Consider the following 18,377-nt stretch of genomic DNA (forward strand, 5'->3'; position numbering starts at 1 on the left):
TGGGTTTTCTCCTCTACCAGCAATTCCTGATAATTCTCTATTTAAATATCATCCCATCTGACTTTTCTCCATCCCTCCTGTCATTCACAGATCAAGATCATCTCTTGCTTAAATTCTGTCTCCAGTCCCCACCCCACCCCCTGTGGAACTATTCTAAACTGCAAGCATGATCATTAAAATGTGTCATGACGTCTCTTTGCCCCTAAAATTAAGTGCCAACACCTTAAGAAGGCTCTTATTGTCTGGTTTTTTCCTTCTCCACCAGTTTTCTCTCACTCTTTGTTCCAATCACCTTCAAACACTTCTTTTAACACAGGAGGCTGCTTCTTACACCTGGCCTTTTTATGTGTGGAAACAATGTCATAAACATTCTGAACTCTGCTGAACACAGTCCTGGCTTGGTTTCAAGCAGTGCCTTCCACCATACTCTTGTCAATTCTCCCTTCTCCTTTCTGAAAGATTCTGTAGCTTTCTGTTTGTTTAGTTATTAGAAGTCCAGCCTAGTGTAATGAGTCCACTTTAAAGCTTCAGTCTCACATAGCTTTTCATAGCTTCCTTACCCTCAGCACCAGCCAGCCTTCAGCATGGGACACCATTTGGGGAATTGGTACATCCTGTCGGAGAAGGCAATGGCACCCCACTCCAGTGCTCTTGCCTGGAAAATCCCATGCACGGAGGAGCCTGGTAGGCTGCGGTCCATGGGGTTGCTAAGAGTCAGACACGACTGAGCGACTTCACTTTCACTTTTCACTTCCATGCGTTGGAGAAGGAAATGGCAACCCACTCCAGTATTCTTTCCTGGAGAAGCCCAGGGACAGAGGAGCCTAGTGGACTGCCATCTATGGGGTCGCACAGAGTTGGACACGACTGAAGCGACTTAGCAGCAGCAGCAGTCCTTTGATAGAACTCTCTCTTTTGCTAACTGAAGCTACTTGTTGTGTTGGAACCTGGAGGAAGGACTGGGGAGGGTCTAGGAGGAAGGGCAAAATGTCCTTTTCCCTAAGTGGGCAAGTCATGGTAATCATCTGTTCGTTGTTTGATTCTCAGGCTAAAGCTGACTGATCGTGGATACCTTCCATATAGAAGATGCCCAAATGCTAATGCTTATGGGCACACGAATTAGTTTCCTGGTACCTCTCCCCATTGCACAATCCCCTGAGGGGAAATCTGCTCCAGTCTAACTGCTTCCCACAAGGCCTCAGGTCCTGCCTTTGGCTGTATAACTAAGCTCCCCTGCTACTAGTCTTCTTGGGAGGAGGACCAGCAAGATGGCTCAAGCTCTGTTGACTTTTCACACTGTTCTTTTGACTTACAGGAAATTCATACATCCTTCTAAACCACATTACAAGTGACAGCTCTTTTCCAGTCAACCCTCATTCTTTACTCCAGTGATCACAGAGGACAGATCAGCAAGCCCATCAGTAGCTATCCAGCCAGGGACTGAGATGCAGTCTGTCTTTGCCAAGCCACCAATTTCTAAGAGACCCCTCACTCTAAGGAGGTGAGGACAAAATGCACAGCACTTGATCCTCTGACTGGTGATAGACACGTAACTCCATCAATCCCTTTCCCCTTTCCACCTCCACACCATCTTCCATTTATTTCCTGGGGAAGTAGAGGATGGGGTACTGGGGATATAGCAGAACTCACTTGCCACCTCTTGATGGTACCTTTTACTTTTGTGGCAAAACTGACAATTCCAGGGTACCGAATGAGTCCTGCTTAACATCCTGAAACAAAAAAGTTGTCTCCTTTGCCCAGAATACTTGCCACATACTTCAATCCCTTCTCTTTTTTTCCCCTTTATCTGTGATTAGCTCCTTCTCATCTTTTACTATCAATGTATCAATGTAACTATCATCACTGCCAAGAAAAAATCCTAACGCTGCAAGCCTAAGGCAGCAGACTAATCTATCATCTCCAAAGGTCCTCTTGCCTCCCTCATCATAACACTTACCACGATATGTTCTAAATGACTCTTGAAGGTACATCTTCCCCATGAGTCCAAGCATCTCAACGGCTGGGACAGTGTCAGTTTTGCTCATCTTCATCTCTTCGCCGCTCACATACAGAAAGCACTAAATACATAAACGAAGGATTCCTAGGCTTTGGGGAAGAGTCTGTGTGGTTTGAAAGAGCCTAAGGTTGTGGGACTTTCCTGGTGGTCTAGTGGTTAAAAAAATGATGTGTGCTCAGTCGTGTCCTACCCTTTGGGAACCCATGGACTGTAGCCTGCCAGGCCTTCTGTCCAAGGAATTTTCCAGGCAAGAATACTGGAGTGGGCTGCCATTTCCTTTTCCATGCCCCATGGTTAAGAAGCCACATTCCGATGTGGGGATGCAGATTCAATCCCTGGTCAGGGAACTAGGATCCCACATGCCAGAGACCAACTGAGCCCTCACCGAGCCCACACTCTCTGGATCTCAAGCTACACAACAAGAGAAGCCACCACAATGAGAAGCCCACACACCACAATGAAGACCCAGTGCACCCAAAGTAATAAGTTTTAAAAATACGGAAGAAAGAGCCCGGGTCCTGCTACAGCGCCTCTGTCCCTGCTGCCTCTACCTCCTTGAGAGCTGCTGTGATCTACGCCTACTCTGTATATCAAGTTGTGTTGCTGGAACATCTCTGAAACATCTGAAGTGCTGTATTAAAATCTGCACTTTTATAAATTAGTTTTATTCGATCGACCAGCCACATAAGCATTGGCAAAGTTTGTAAAAGAGGAAATTGTGAGGCAGTCAAGGGTAGGGTGTTACCCTACACTTTTGACTCCATTCCTTACATGCCCAGAATTCCCTTCCCGGTTGTTCAGAAGTTTGAGTCTGCCCAGTAGGAGCTCCCTTCCCACTATTTGTCTGTGGTGGAAGGAAACGATGGCTTCTCCTATGACTACACTATAGTCTCTGGATGCAACATTCCTTGATGCAAAACATTTTTAACTGACCTAGAAGAGCTGCGGGACTTTACGGTGTGTCCTACCAGGGCCCTTCAGGCTACTGGCAACAGGATGAAGGATAAACAGCTCTCCAAAATAAGCATATACCTATGCTCGGACCCTAGAGTTCTCAAGAGCCCAAGCCATTCCTTCCCTCTCCCTTTTCCCTTCCTATCCGTGCCCCTGCAATGGAGCAGAAAGGAAAAGTTGTGCCACAAGCCTATGGGAAAATGCCCCTTGGCTTTCAGATCCCTGACATGAAATATGATCTCGTTTTTTAGGAAGTCAGTTCCAGACAAAAGATCCTCTTACTGTTCCATGCCCTGAATTGTCTACTCTCTCTTTGAAAATGGAGGCAGCATTTTGTCTGAAGCACCAAGTTCCTGGATTAACTAAAATATGAATTTACCCAGAATATCACATTCACCCATTTATCCAACAAATATATGCAGAGCAGTCTTTATATGCTTGTTTCTGGGTATACTACAGTAAAGACAAAATTCCTGCTCTCAAGTTACAATCTAGTGAGGGGAAAAACAATTTCAGCACTGAGAACTATGATAGAGTTTTGCATCTATGACCTGGAGGTGGTGGAAGTCAGGGAAAGCTTCCCAAGAGAAATAACACTGGTTTAGCCTTAAAGTAGAAATTAACCAAGCAGGAAAATGGAGGGAAGCAATGCAGGATTGCAGGCAATCCAAGTACAGAGGCCAAGAAATAACATAAGAAAACCCGTGCTAAGCACTGTTGGACACCACCCTAAGAGTTCAACAAGTATTACCTCATTAGATTGTCAAACAACCCTTTGAAATAGATAGTAGGCCCACTTGATAGATGAAGGACTTAAAGTATAAGCTATGGATAAGGCATGGAAAGCTGAAGTAAATATATTGAACAAGATCACAGTTTACTTAATAAGTGATGTAACCTCGTGGATGACAGCCTGCCAGGTTCCTCTTGCCCTTTCCAGGAAAGAATACTAGAGTGGGTTGCCATTTCCTCCTCCGGGGGATCTTCCCGACCCAGGGATTTGAACCTACAGGTCTTGCACCTCCTGCATTGGAAGGCAGATTCTTTTCCATTGCATCATCTGGGAAGCCAATAAGTGATGAAGCCAAGGCACAAATCAGGAAGTTTGAGTCCAGAACTGCTACCCTCCACCACCTTCTTACTTGGTACTTGAGGTTGATGAGTTATCTTTCATAAAGGAGCATAGGATTCATGGCAAAGCATACTTGAAAAATAAACTAGGTAGATAGGCAAGAAAGGGACTTTTCAGGTGGCTGTAGTGGTAAAGAATCTGCCTGTGAATGCAGGAGATGCAGGAGACGCAGAAGACATAGGTTCAATCCCTGGGTTGGGAAGACTCCCTAGAGAAAGAAATGGCAACCCACTCCAATATTCTTGCCTGGGAAATCCTATGGACAGAGGAGCCTGGTGAGCTTCAGTCCATAAAGTTACAAAGAGTTTGACATGACTGGGCACACACACCTACACAGGCAGGGAAAGATAACATGAATGAAGAGTTTATATACCACATTGGTGACATTTGGACTTTATCTTAAAGGTAACAGGGATCCAAATGATGGATTTCGAGGAGTAAAGTAGTCTGACTCATTTATATTTATTACTCTGTTAGCATGGAGTAGGATAAATTATAAGGGAATATGAGTACTAGAAGTGAGAAGAACATTGTAAATCATTTCACTTTAAAAAAGAAGAAGCTCTTGCAGTGATGCAGGAAAGAATGAATGAGGACTAGGAAATAAAAATTTGAACTAAGGTAGTAGCAATGACTATAAAGGGGAGGGAATGTGATTCTGAAGTGGAACTGACAGTATATTGATACTAAGTGCAGAAAGTCAGGGAGAAAGAGCATTCTCTCGTGATTCCCAGATTCTTATTTTATTTCAGAGACTAAGTATAGAGGAGAAGCAGGCTTGAAAGGAAAGATATTTGGATGAATGAATTTGGATATGAGGGTTTGAGATGTTTGTGTTACCGTTGAACAGCCAGCTAAGCAAGACGATGAGCAGGTACATTTAGGAGTGTGGAGTAAGGAATGAGATCTGGGTAAAGACACAAATTGGAGAACCACTGGCACACAGGTTGTCACTGAAACTACGAGAATAGAGGAGATCACTCAAAGAGGATTTTGGAAGGTAAGAAAACTGAGGGTGGACCCTGAGGAAATACCAAGCATACACAATGGTAATTGGATGCAAAGAGACTAAGGAGGAGCCAGGTAGGAGGAAGACTGTGTAGGCATCTACCAAAACTGGGGCTTCCATGCTGGCTCATTTGGTAATGAATTTGCCCGCAAGGTGGGAGACTGGTTCACTCCCTGGGTCAGGAAGATCCCCTGGAGAAGAGACTGGCTAGAGGAGTCTAGTCTAGCCAGGCTAGAAGAGACTGGCTGAACCCAGTCTCCTTGCCTGGAGAATTCCATGGACAGAGGGGCCTGACAGGCTACAGTTGATGGGGTCTCAAAGAGTCAGACACAACTGAGCGACTAACAGTGCCAAAACTAAGGGGAGTTGGACTTCCCTGGTGGTCCAGTGGTGCCGGGAGCCAGCACATGAGATCCCACCCATGACAAGGTCATGAGGAGAAGGCCTGACAAGCAAGGCAGATCAGGACTTCAGGAATTTCGGAAAGCTGCCCCGGCACTCACCTTAAAGATGATCTCTGTCTTTCTGATGCTTGCTGTATTAGACTACTCCCTAATTTCTGTGACACAGGTAGAAGGCCTTCCCTGATTTCTCTCCAAACAGAATCAATTTAGAACTTTAATCAACATGTCCCCCAGACGGCGGTATCCTATAAGATTATCCAGGATGAAAGGAGTGTTTCAATTTAGACCCCTTTGCTGGCATTCTAGTCTGCTTGGCAAATGCGTATTTATGTACATGACTGCTCACAACACCTTCCCTAATAGGCACAGAGCCCTTCGGAGGGTGAGGAAGCCCTATTAGAGAACACAAAAATATTATTTCAAAAGTGGTTAGAATTGTTCATTTTAACCAGGAATGCTGAACAGGGGCTGCCTCACCAGAGCTGCAGAGTCTTTGTGTTGTAAACCTTTTAGATAAATTCAACTAATAACTTCTGCAAAAGGACTAACCTTTGTGTTCATTAAAGTATAGATTACAGGAAAACAGCTTTGCATTCACCTAGGTCATAAAATGTCAATAGGCCCTGAGGCCAGAAGATAATGTATAAGACACTCACAAAGAAGTTACTGGAAACACCCTGGTTTCCTGAGGGATAAGATGATGTAATGTTAAACTTTCTTCCCCTAAAAATGTAATAACTTAGAATATAAAAGCTACTGTAAAAAATAAAGATTTGCCAGACTCTACTACACCCCTCCAGTCTGCTCTCTCTCTCTCTTTCCTTTTCTCGCCGACGCCTTTCATCCTGAGGGTACCCCTGTATCCTGCTGAGGCTGGACCCCAGCACAGTGGTTAAGAATCCACCTGTCAATGCAGGGTACATGGAATTGATCCCTGGTCTGTGGCTTGAAAAGAAGAAAAGTAAAAGGCAAAGAAGAAAAGGAAAGATATACCTATCTGAATGCAGAGTTCCAAAGAATACCAAGGAGAGATAAGAAAGTCTGCCTAAGTGATCAAAGCAAAAAATAGATGAAAATAATACAATGGGAAAGACAAGAAATCTCTTCAAGAAACTTAGAGATACCAAGGGAACATTTCATGCAAAGATAGGCACAATAAAGAACACAAATGGTATTGACCTAACAGAAGCAGAGGATATTAAGAAAAAGTGGCAAGAATACATAGAAGAACTACACAAAAAAAGATCTTCGTGACCAAGATAACCACGATGGTGTGATCACTCACCTAGAGTCAGACATCCTGGAGTGTGAAGTTAAGTGGGCCTTAGGAAGCATCATTACGAACAAAGCTAGTGAAGGTGATGGAAATCCAGCTGAGCTATTTCAAATGCTAAAAGAGGATGCTATTAAAGTGCTGCACTCAATATCCCAGCAAATTTGGAAAACTCAGCAGTGGCCACAGGACTGGAAAAGGTCAGTTTTCATTCCAATCCAAAAGAAGGATAATGCCAAAGAATATTCAAACCACTGCACAATTGCACTCATTTCACATGCTAGAAGGTCATTCTCAAAATTATCCAAGTTAGGCTTCAACAGTACATGAACTGAGAGCTTCCAGATGTACAAGCTGGATTTAGAAAAGGCAGAGGAAAGAGAGATCAAATTGCCAACATCCATTGGATCATACAAAAAGCTAAAGAATTCCACAAAAACATCGGCTTCTGCTTCATTGACTACACTAAAGCCTTTGACTGTGTGTATCACAACAAACTGTGGAAAATTCTTACTTAAAGAGATGGGAATACCAGACCACTTTACCTGCCTCCTGAGAAACCTGTATGCAAGTTAAGAAGCAACAGTTAGAACCAGCCATGGAACAACGGACTGGAGGACGTCAAGGCTGTATATTGTCACCCTGTTTATTTAATTTATATGAAGAATACATCATGCAAAATGCCAGGCTGGGTGAAGCACAACCTGGAATCAAGATTGCCAGGAGAAACATCAATAACCTCAAATATGTAAATGACACCACCCTTATGAAGAAAGTGAAGAGGAATTAAAGAGCCTCTTGATGAAGGTGAAAGAGAAGAGTAAAAAAGCTGGCTTAAAGCTCAACATTCAAAAAACTAAGCTCATGGCATCCAGTCCCATCACTTCATGGCAGGTAGATGGGGAAACAATGGAAACAGTGACAGACTTTATTTTCCTGAACTCCAAAATCAATGCAGATGGTGACTGCAGCCATGAAACTAAAAGATGCTCCTTGAAAGAAAAACTATTACAAACCTAGACAGCATATTAAAAAGCAGAGACATTACTTTGCCTACAAAGGTCCACAGAGTCAAAGCTATAGTTTTTCCAGTAATCATGTACAGATGTGAAAACTGGACAATAATATAGGCTGAGCACTGAAGAAATGATGCCTTCAAACTATGGTGTTGGAGAAGACTCTTGAGAGTCCTTTGGACTGCAAGGAGATCAATCCTGAATATTCATTGGAAGGGCTGATGCTGAGCAGAAGGTCCAATACCTTGGCCACCTGATGTGAAGAGCTAACTCACTGGAAAAGACCCTGACGCTGGGAAAGATTGAAGGCAGAAGGAGAAGGGGACGACAGAGGATGAGATGGTTGGATGGCATCACTGACTCAATGGACATGAGTTTGAGCAAGCTCCAGGAGATGGTGAAGGACAGAGAAGCCTAGCATGCTACAGTCCATGGAATCACAAAGAGTCAGACACCACTGAGCAACTGAACAACAACAGCAACTGTGTTTGATTCCACATGCTGCAGAGCAACTAAGCCCATGTGCCACAACTACTGAAGCCCAGCACCCCATGCTCTGCAACAGAAGCCACTGCAAATGCCACAACTAGAGTAGTCCCCTTGCAGCTCTTGCTCTCTTGTAGCAAGAAAGACCAAAATAAGTATTTTTTAATTAAAAAAAAAAAACTAGGTGGAGCAAAGTGTTTCATGAAAGAATAATTGGTCAATTCTGAAACATCAGGATAGAATTTCAAAAGTGCTTATATATTCAGGACGAAGAGGTTGTTATTGACTCTGGGGAAAAATGATTCAGTAGTAGAGATGGACCCCAGATCAAAGTAGGGTTAGAAGCAAGTGTGGGAAGAAGGAGGTGGAGATAAGCACTTTTCAAGAAACTCTGATGCAAAGGAGAGTGAACACAACATTGTGGAATGGGTTTTTCCTTCCTTTCTTTCTTTTAAAGATAAGACAGATTTAGCTTGGTATATTAGTTTCCTATTGCTGCTGTAACAAATTACTGCAAACTTCATGCCTTAAAAGTACACAAACTGCAGAGTGCAGTGAGGCAGGGTGTGGGGGGGGGGGGGGGGAGGTACCCAAATTTAGTATCTTAACTTCTAGAGATCAGCAGTCTTAGAATGTTTGGCAAGACTGTGTTACTTTTGAAGGTTCTAGGAAAGAATTTATTCCTTTGCCTTTTCTAACTTCTAGAGGCTGCCTGTATTCTTTGGTTTGTGGCCCCTTCCTCCATATCCAAAGCCAGCAAAGTAGCATCTTCCAATCTCTGTCTCTGTCTCTTTCTCCCCACCGGCCTCTGCTTCTCTCTCTGCTTCTCTTGTCACATTGCCTTTCTGTCTGAGTCCTAAAAGGATACTGGTGACTACATCTGGCCTGCACAGATAATTCAGGCTAATTTCTCCATTTCGAAATCTTTAACTTAATCCTATCTTCAGAAAGTCCCTTTTACCATGTACGAGAACATATCCACATGTCCCTGAGGATTAGGATGGAACATCTTTGAAGAGACATTTCACAGCTCATCACTTTTGGCATATAGTAATTGCTCAAAATATTATTACTTATAGTAATATTTAAATGTATACACTGAAGAGATAGAGCCATCAGATAGACATTACAAACACAGGAGAGGGAGAGAGACTCTGAGAGAGAGAGAGAGAAAGCAAGAACCCCTAGTCTCAAAGGGTTGTATCCAGAACGCAGATGGAGGAAGGAATGTTGTGGGTCCTAGACATTAAGTGAGATAATGACAAAAAAATTTTAATATATCATTCAATTCATATTTGTTCTTCTCCTTTATTCCTTTAAGTGTGCCTACACCAGTGAAGGACCATTGCTTTGTCACTGCTTCAGCCTGACAAGCCCCCCCACATGCAGTCATGTAAGCTCCCCAAAATTTCACTTCTGACTTATCATTGTTTCTCCCAGAGCTTCTGGCTTAGCCTCTTTTGCAAACCAGATGCTCAATAAATATTTGGGAATGAGCAAATAAATGAACTGATGAAAAAAGAAATTAACAAACTTAAAGGACTGGGAGAATATTGATTTAGGGTGATCAAGATGGTTGGTAAGGCTTCACAACTCCCAACAATGAAGACTTCTGCACAAAGGCCTGAAAGGAGTGAGCTTAAAGAACAGAAGGGGAGGGATCCCACACACCACAACTAAGACCCAGTGCAGCCAAATAAATCAAAACAAACATTAAAAAAAAAAAAATGGAACAGAATAGAAGGTGTTGCAGGTGGAAAGGATTCTTCAGAGGTAGAAAAGAATATGGGAGTGCAAGGTGGCATGTTGGGACCAAGTTTCCCTCCTTAAACACTGGCTGAGCTGATTGAGCAGGGAATCAGTAGAGGATATTACAAGCCCCAAGAATGAGTTAGCACCGATACAAGATAAATTAAGAATTGCCCTAAGATTCTGAAAGATGTAATAACAGCACTACAATAGAAAGAGATTGGGAATTAAAAAAAAAAAAAAACCACTATGTTGGGGTTTTTTGTTTTTTGTTTTTATTTAAATGCCTGGTTCTAGAATTAATTTCTGCATGACCTTGAGCAAATTACACAATCTCTTTGCGCTTCAGTTGCCTGAGAGGATGAAGCCAGCTGATACAGGTAAAGCACTTAGCCCAGAAGCTTCGTAAAGAAATAATACAATAAATTATTGCTATTACTGTCTCTCAGAGTTATTGTTTTAAATAAAATAACATGTCAGAGCACCAAGGATAGTGTCTTAACTGAGGCTCAGTGAACTTTAATTTCCTCTCTTTCATATTAGAAATTTAAATGTTCTGCATAAAAAATTTAAACTAAATGCTCTCTGTAAACAGGGCATGAGAAGCTCTGGAAGCTGGGAAGCTCTTGAGATTCCGTTACCATCATCTAGGTGAGAAGATTCATATAGTAGTCAGGGGTGTCCAGAGTAACAGAACCAACAGGAGTGTGTGTGTCTATGTGTGTGTGTGAGTGTGTGTGCTATAGGAATCGGTTCACTGGATGACAGAAGCCAAGATGTCTAATGATCTGGCTTCTGCAAGCTGGATGAGTTTAATCCAGGGAAGCTGGCAGTTTAATCCAGCCCAAGTCCAAAGACCCGAGAACTAGAAGCACTGATGTCCACAGACAGGTGAAGATTGATGCCCCAACTTAAACTGAGTAAATTCTCCCTTCCTTCACCTTTTCGCTCTCTCCAGACCTTCAGTGGATTGGATGAGTCCACCTGCATTGGTGAAGGCAATCTTCTTTATTTAGTCTACCCGTTCAAATGCTAATCTTTTCTGGAAACACCCTGGGTTTGATCCCTGAGTTGGGAAGATCCCCCAGAGAAGAGAAATACCCACTTCAGTATTCTGGCCTGGAAAATTCCAGTCCATGGGGTCACAAAGAGTTGGACACAACAGAGCGACTTTCACTTTCACTTTCAGGCATCCTAAAGGATCCTCCTGCCAACTGCAAGAGCCGCAGGGGACTTGGTTTGATCCCTGGGTGGGGAAGATCCCTTGGAATAGAAAATGGTGACTCGTTCCAGTATTCTTGTCTGAAAAATTCCATGGACAGAGGCCTGGTGGGCTACAGTCCATGGGGTCGCCAAGAGTTAAACGTGACTGAGCCCCTGAGCATGCACACATACACATACGGGCATCCCTGAGCCTAGTCAAGTTGACACATAAAATTCACCATCACAACTCAGGACCTCCAGAATTCATAGAAGACACATGTATTAGGATCTAAGTGGTCAATGCATAACACCTCCCTTTTCCCCCACCTGTGTACATAACAGGTCTCTCTTCTCCACCCAAGTTCTGAACCAGTGGAGACAGAAAAATGAGGCAGATGGCAATGCCCACCTTTAAAACCGATAAAGACCATATAGGAAGATATGGTTTAGGTGTGCAGCCACCGGCAGCTTCCTAACATGGAGTTGAGGGTTTTTTTGCTTGTGCTTCGTGGCTTTTTGGATCTCAGTTTCCTGACGGGAGATTGAACCTGGGCAATGGCATTGAAAACACAGAGTTCTAACCGTCAGGCCTCCAGTAAACTCCCTTTATTAAAAAAGTTTTTTCCTAACAGGAAGTTCAGAATTAGATGACTCACCACCCGATCATAATTATCCATGGAAAACTATAGATTTCTGACTTGTGGGGTGTGCCTGTCTGAAACGTATGGAAAGTAGCAGATCCAGGTGGCTGCTCCCTGTACCTGGGAGAAAGGGAGAGAAAGCTGAGTGGAGAGATGCCAGGAGTGTTAGTAAAAGGCTTCTGTCCTAGGGAAGAAAACATCAGGAATGTGGAGAAAGTGTTTCCCCAATACCACAGTGTTTCTTTTCTCTCCTTAGGCTTCCAGACATCACCATTCAGGTCTTCAGATGGTGGCCCGGCCAGTCTGCCTCAACACTGTGGTGGATGACACAGTGGAATTTCCCCTGGAGATCCTGGAAGGAGCTCAAACTGTCTGGCCTTTGGGACTCATTTCTGGGCCCTATCTCTCCAGAAATACATGAAGGACAATTCAACCTGCTTATCTTTGGCTGTCGGTTCAGAGAATGATGAATTGATCGGTCATTTCCTACAAGTCAGCAACATAACCAGGGAACATAAAAGAAACTGCCAGGTCCAGATCTTCGCCAAACACTCCTCAGCACCTCATCTAAAGTGAGTTAGTGTCAGCAATCAAACCACAACACCAATAAAGCATCAGCCTAGAGAAGGAGAAGAGTATAAAAGACAAGAGATGGAGAAATCAAGTCTGATTGGGAAGATAAGACCAATATACCTGAATCAAGAAAGGATAACAGACACGGGCAAGAATGCTAATGGATACAGAATTTCTTTGGGGAGGGATGACAATATTCTCAAATTAAATTGTGATGATGTTTGAACAATCCCATGAATCTACCAAAAAAAAAAAAAATTGAACTGTATGTTTATTTTTTTTGGCTGTGCCACATGACTTGTGGGATCTCAGTTCCCCAACCAGGGATTGAACCCAGGCCACAGCAGTGAAATCCCAGAATCCTAACCACTAGGCCACCAGGGAACACCCCTGAACTATATACTTTAAATGGGTAAATTGTATGGTATGTGAATTATGCCTCAATAAAGACGATTAATTTCTTTTTAAAAAGACACAGACCATGAGCTGTAGTGGACTGGGAGAAGAGAGACCAGAATTCCAGTCCTTTACTTATTGTGCCAATAACTGTGTGACCTTGTTTATAGTTGCTCAGTCGCTCGGTCCTGTCGAACTCTTTGCAGCCCCATGGACTATTTCCTCTGGAGTTACTGAAAGGAGCTCAAACTTTCTGGCCTCCAGGCTCCTCTGCCCATGGAATTTTCCAGGCAAGAATACTGGAGTGGGGTGTTATTTTCTACTCCAGGAGATCTTCCCAACCCAGGGATCCAACCCACTGTCTTGCATCTCCTACATTTGCAGGCTGATTCTGTGTGACTTTGGTCACTTTCCTTTCTCATGCCACTTTTTCCTCACCTGTTAGATGAAGGCAGTGGAGTAGATGACCTGTAATGTTCCTGTCTTAGTTTCCTGGAGTTGTTGTAACAAATTACCACAAACTTCAAACAACAGAAAGTTATTCTCTCACAGTTCCGGAGGCTATAAGGCTGAAATCAAGGTATTGTCTATACCATGCTCCCCCAAGAGGACCTAAGTGAGAACGCATTTCTTGTCTTTTCTGGGTTTGCTCCTAGACTTGTGTCTGCATCTTTCTCTTCTCTGTCTTTCCACTTGGATAATCCAGTATAAACTCCTCCTCTCAATATCCTTAATTAAATCACATCTTTTGCCACATACGGTAGCATTCATGTGTTCCAAGTAATTGACATAGATATCTTTGGGGCAGGGGGGTAATTCATATGTAGATCTTTGCAAGTTTATAGGAGAGTTGAGAGAACAAACCTGAGAAAATTTTAACTGCCTTACATTCTCTAAACACCTCCTTCTTCACTTCCCTTCCTTCCTAGTTCATATTTAAAATAACTTCCATCTGTATGGAATTTTATGGTTTGAAAAGTTATTATGCATTTGTCAGCTCATTGCAATCCCATAAAAACCTGTAAATTTCTTATTATCACTATAATTTCATTTCCAATGAGAAAATGGAGGGTGAGAAAGATGAAGTGACCTAACCAAGGTCACCCACCCTGGAAGGTGCCAGCACTGGACTTGGGCCTTTGTCTTTGCCCTCCACATCCTTTGGTACCCATTCTACCATCACCTGCCTGAATCTTGGTATAGCATCAAGAGGTTCTAGACCAGGATAGGGTAAATGCACTTGAAGTAAATTCATTTCTCCCTATTCTTCCTGCTAAGCACAGCTGGAAATCCTGGACACTTTATATAAAACCAACATAGGAAGATCTGAAAGGTGGGAAGAAGGAGGCAGACTGCCGAGGGCTCTTGGAACCCAGAGGTGGACATAACAGGAGTTCCTGGGTTTTCTTGCCTCATATATATCCTTGACTGGATGCTGGAAAACAACCTGGAAATGTCAACAGGCACAGACAAAATGAAGTCCCAAGACAAGCCTGCTTGCCAAAGGACAAGGAAAAAGGCAATTCAGCAAGACAGAAAACCTTTGGACAATCACTGCCTTACTCCAGCCAAACACCATGGAAAAAAATCATGGTCCCACTTCCAACTCTATAGGGAGGTGGAGACCCTAGGCTCCGGCCATAAGGAGGTACCCTTCGCCACACCCCATCCCTCATCAGAGCAGTATCAGAGGAGAGAGAGTGGGGAGCCTGGGCTTTCATTCCTGTCCAGAGGTAGTGAGCTCCCCATCCGGAGGTAGTAAGACATGCCTCCCCCTCTCTGCCAGAGTGTCAGAGGAGGCTGCCTGGTGAGTTTGAAATCCCACATCCACCCTGCAATAAGGAGTCACCTCTCCCCTCTCCCCTGGGTGAACAAACGGGCCTGAGTGGAGAAAGCAGACATTCATTCCTTCCCAGTGTTTGTGAGGTGATGCCCCTTCCCCACAACTAGCATGATGTCAGAGGAACCCTGCTAAAACAGAAGATTTAAATACGATCCGGAGTCTCATTACACCGAAAATGTCCAGCAGGCAATCAAGATCATAAATCACACCAAGAACCAAGAAAACCTCATCTTAAATTTTAAAAGACAATTGGCAGAGGCCCAAACCAAGATGATGCAGATATTGAAATAATCTGACAAGGATTTTGAAGAACCACAAAAATGTCCCAACAAACAACTTTAAAATAGAAAATCTCAGTGAAATAACTGAAGATATAAAGAAAAACCAAATGGAGATTTTAGAACTAGAAAATATAATTACCAAAATTAAAAACTCAATGGATAAGCTCAACAGCAGAATGGAAGGGAAGGAGGAAAAGAATCAATGAACAATGAACTTGAAGATCGAACAATATAAATGACCCAAGTTGAGTCAATTATCCAAAAAGAGTAATTTGGGTAAAAATAATACTTCCCTTCTCCTCTTGTGTTTTCTAAATTACATTTGAAAATTAAAGTGAAAAGTATAACACTGTCTAAATGTTAATTTCAAAGAATATAGAAGAAATATTTAATAAAATTATATTGTAAATGGAGGTGGTAAAGGGACTTATAGGGAGATGAGTTTTCTACACGTGTCTCCAAATGACAGTGTGAACACCAATGGATCTCCATGGTGACGGAATCATTCTGTATCTTAATTTCAGGGTTGAATCTACTTGCATGATAAACTGCCTATACATATACTATATGCACACATACACTATATGCACACATTTGTTTCTAAGTCCACTTACTGGTTTTGATTTTGTACTATAGTTACACAAGATTAGCCACTTGAGGACCCTGTGGAACCCTAGGTGAAGGATATATGGAACCTCTCTGTATTATCTTTGTAAATCCCTACATATCTAAAATGATTTCAAAATGAAAATTTTTTAAATAAAAGAGGATTGAAGGGGCAACTTCACAGGCACTTAGGGAGCTCCCATTTCACTCTGGAGGCCGGATATGAAGGGAGGTGGTGCCCAGAGGACGGAGCGTTCTAGACAGGAACCTTCAGTCAGAGCCTTGCCTTATCCTCAAGTGACATCACAAAGCCTCAGAAGCCCCGCCTGCCACCCAGAAGTCTTGTCAGCTGAACTACACGTCAGGCCTGTGTTTGCTTTGGAAGCAGTTGTTCAACCTTGCTGAGCAAACTGATCTGCCTGTTCAGCTACATCGGAAGGAAAATGGCCCCATGCGAGCCACAAGTTCAACCGTTTGACACTCGTTCCTAAGCTATTACAAAGGGCAAGACCAGCTCTCCTCGTGTTTTCTTGGTCGTGTGGGCAGTCTGCTTCTACCACATCTATCAGCTGTCTTGGAGAAACCTATGTCTTCCCCACAGCTTCCAGCCTTCTTATGGGACAAGCATACACTGACCACTACCATATCTGATCCTGCTTACCTGGTCAAAGCCCTCTTCTTCTTTACACTCCTGATGACTCTGGTCACTCTACTTATCCTAGTCTGGAAGGTAACCAAAGACAAAGGCAACAAGAACAGAGAACCAGACCAGAGAAAGGAGGCGACACTGCTGGCGTGAAGACCTATGGTTCTTGGTGGAGACTCCATTGAGGTGAACACCTGGAGGCCAAGAGGCGGCCCACGTAGGAGCTGTCTTAAAGGTAGAGCATGGGAAAGAAGAAGTGCTTCGGGCACTCCATCCCCCATGCCAGATGCCCCCCTTGGCCTCACTTCCCTCCTCTACGACCACTTCTGCTATAATTCACATTCATTCTGCTGCTCTTTGTCTTCTCCAACTCCTGAGTTTAAATGTCTTCTCTCTGTGAATCTTTCCAGACTGAAATTATAAATGGCTTTTGATTTTTGCATTAACAGATGAAAGGAAAAAACACATGGAGGATTAAAAATCACTTACAAAGCCCAAGTTTTTAAAATTGGATAGGTGTTGACTCTGGGATATTGAAATTTTTGGAAACTCATAGCATCTCAAACTCTACAATGAAACCATAGTGGAAGCTCAGTTCCAGAAGATCCTTGAAAGTCTCACCTACCTTGAATTCTAGGTAAAATTCTCCCTCCTCCTCACCTAATTCTGGGAATAAAGAGTATTTCCTCTCAAAAAATAATTGAAGCACCAAGTACTATTTCTCTTTTCTTCCCCATCCTCCAACTTTGTGGGTTGGCAAATTTTTAAAATAGCATATTCTAAAACCATAATTTTGTTTGATTTTTAAGAATCTTTTTTGAATTTGGAACAGATTAACTTCCTTTTCAAATGAAATCTAAATTAAAGCCACAATGTTTTAAAAATCCATACCCTCACAAAACTAGGCTTGAGTACACAACCCCCGCTTTCTGGGTTGTGTACTTTGAATCTCAACCCATGGGTCATTCATTCCCTTTCAGTTTAACCCATAGAAATGAAGGAGCTTGCTCACCGGTTGCTGAGGAGAGGTTACTACCCTACCAGAGCCAAGGGGAGCCCACATGCGCCTCCTTCACACCTGCTTCCTCCAGGGCCTGGCAGTGATGGTGTGTGTCTTGGGGGTTGACCAACTTCAGCAGAGACTGACTACAGGTGGCCAGCAAGAGGACCCAAGGCCTCGTGGCCAAGGAAGCCGTGTCCCTCTCCCCTCTGGTAGAGCGGACCCTGGATAGAGGCAGCTCGCCTTCCCTCCAAGATGACTATCACATTTCTCAGTCCACCTTGCCTGCTCGGGAAGTAGGTGGGGGTGAGGTAGGATGGAGTGGGAAACGCGGTGCGCATCTCTTTGGGGGGAAGGGACGGTCCGGGAAAGGTCGGTCATGCCTCCGAGTTGGCACAAAGCCCCTCACCACGCCTCACTGCCCCCAGATCTCCCTCTCCTATCCCGCAATGCCTTTATTCATCCAGCAGAGGGTGACTGAGCTCTTGATGTGTACCAGGCTCCGGACCTGCGAGCTCGGGATAGGAGCGCCTACACAGCAGCGCTAGAAGGATGCTGACCCACTGCTCACAGGGATGCACGCTTCATTATCAACTGAGAACAGCGCTCCGAGGAGAACGTGGCTTTGTGAGAGCGTGTGTCCCAGGAAACTGACGTGGACTGGGGAAGGTCTACCTGAGGAAGCCACGGCTGAGCTAAGAACTGAGGAGCGAGCGGAATCTAGACACTGACGGGTGTGGGTGGAGGGGCATGGCCTTCTAGACAGAGGTCAGCTTGTGCAAAGGCCTGTATCAGCAGGCCTGTTGTGATAATGGGCCAGAAAGACGGTGATTCTGGAGCGCGAAAACGGAACCACATGGAGCTGGAGATGTTTGCGGGGCTGGATCTCACCACACCCCAGGGGGCAATGCTAGTCAGGATGATCGTGAGGGGGATGGGTCCGTCCTCTAAAGTTCCTTGAATTAACAGCGTTGTGCCTGATTACGAGACTCCTGGGCCAGGTCACTCCATGCTCCCCGGGGACCCGAAGTCGCCCTCCTCCCCTTTTCTTCTGCCCTCCAGGATCTCGTCCCTCCCCGAACTTCTCACGCACCCAAATCTCTTCCGCGTTATCCGAATTTGGATGCTTGCAGACAAATCAATCGGAC

At 43.9% G+C, this 18,377-nt stretch overlaps 1 protein-coding gene across 1 annotated transcript; it reads left to right on the forward strand.

Annotated features, from left to right (window-relative positions):
* Positions 1–16,169: 16,169 nt before the first annotated feature.
* Positions 16,170–16,382, forward strand: LOC122676449 (small integral membrane protein 42-like). Its single transcript, XM_043875637.1, has one exon. The coding sequence runs from the start codon at positions 16,170–16,172 to the stop codon at positions 16,380–16,382; it is 213 nt and encodes a 70-aa protein (XP_043731572.1).
* Positions 16,383–18,377: the final 1,995 nt, after the last annotated feature.

This window comes from Cervus elaphus, chromosome 20, assembly GCF_910594005.1.
Source record: "Cervus elaphus chromosome 20, mCerEla1.1, whole genome shotgun sequence".
NCBI classification, from domain to species: domain Eukaryota; kingdom Metazoa; phylum Chordata; class Mammalia; order Artiodactyla; family Cervidae; genus Cervus; species Cervus elaphus.

Bases quoted from the DNA above. Each gene is read 5' to 3' on its own strand.
- LOC122676449 (XM_043875637.1), top strand. From the start codon at position 16,170: ATGTCTTCCCCACAGCTTCCAGCCTTCTTATGGGACAAGCATACACTG.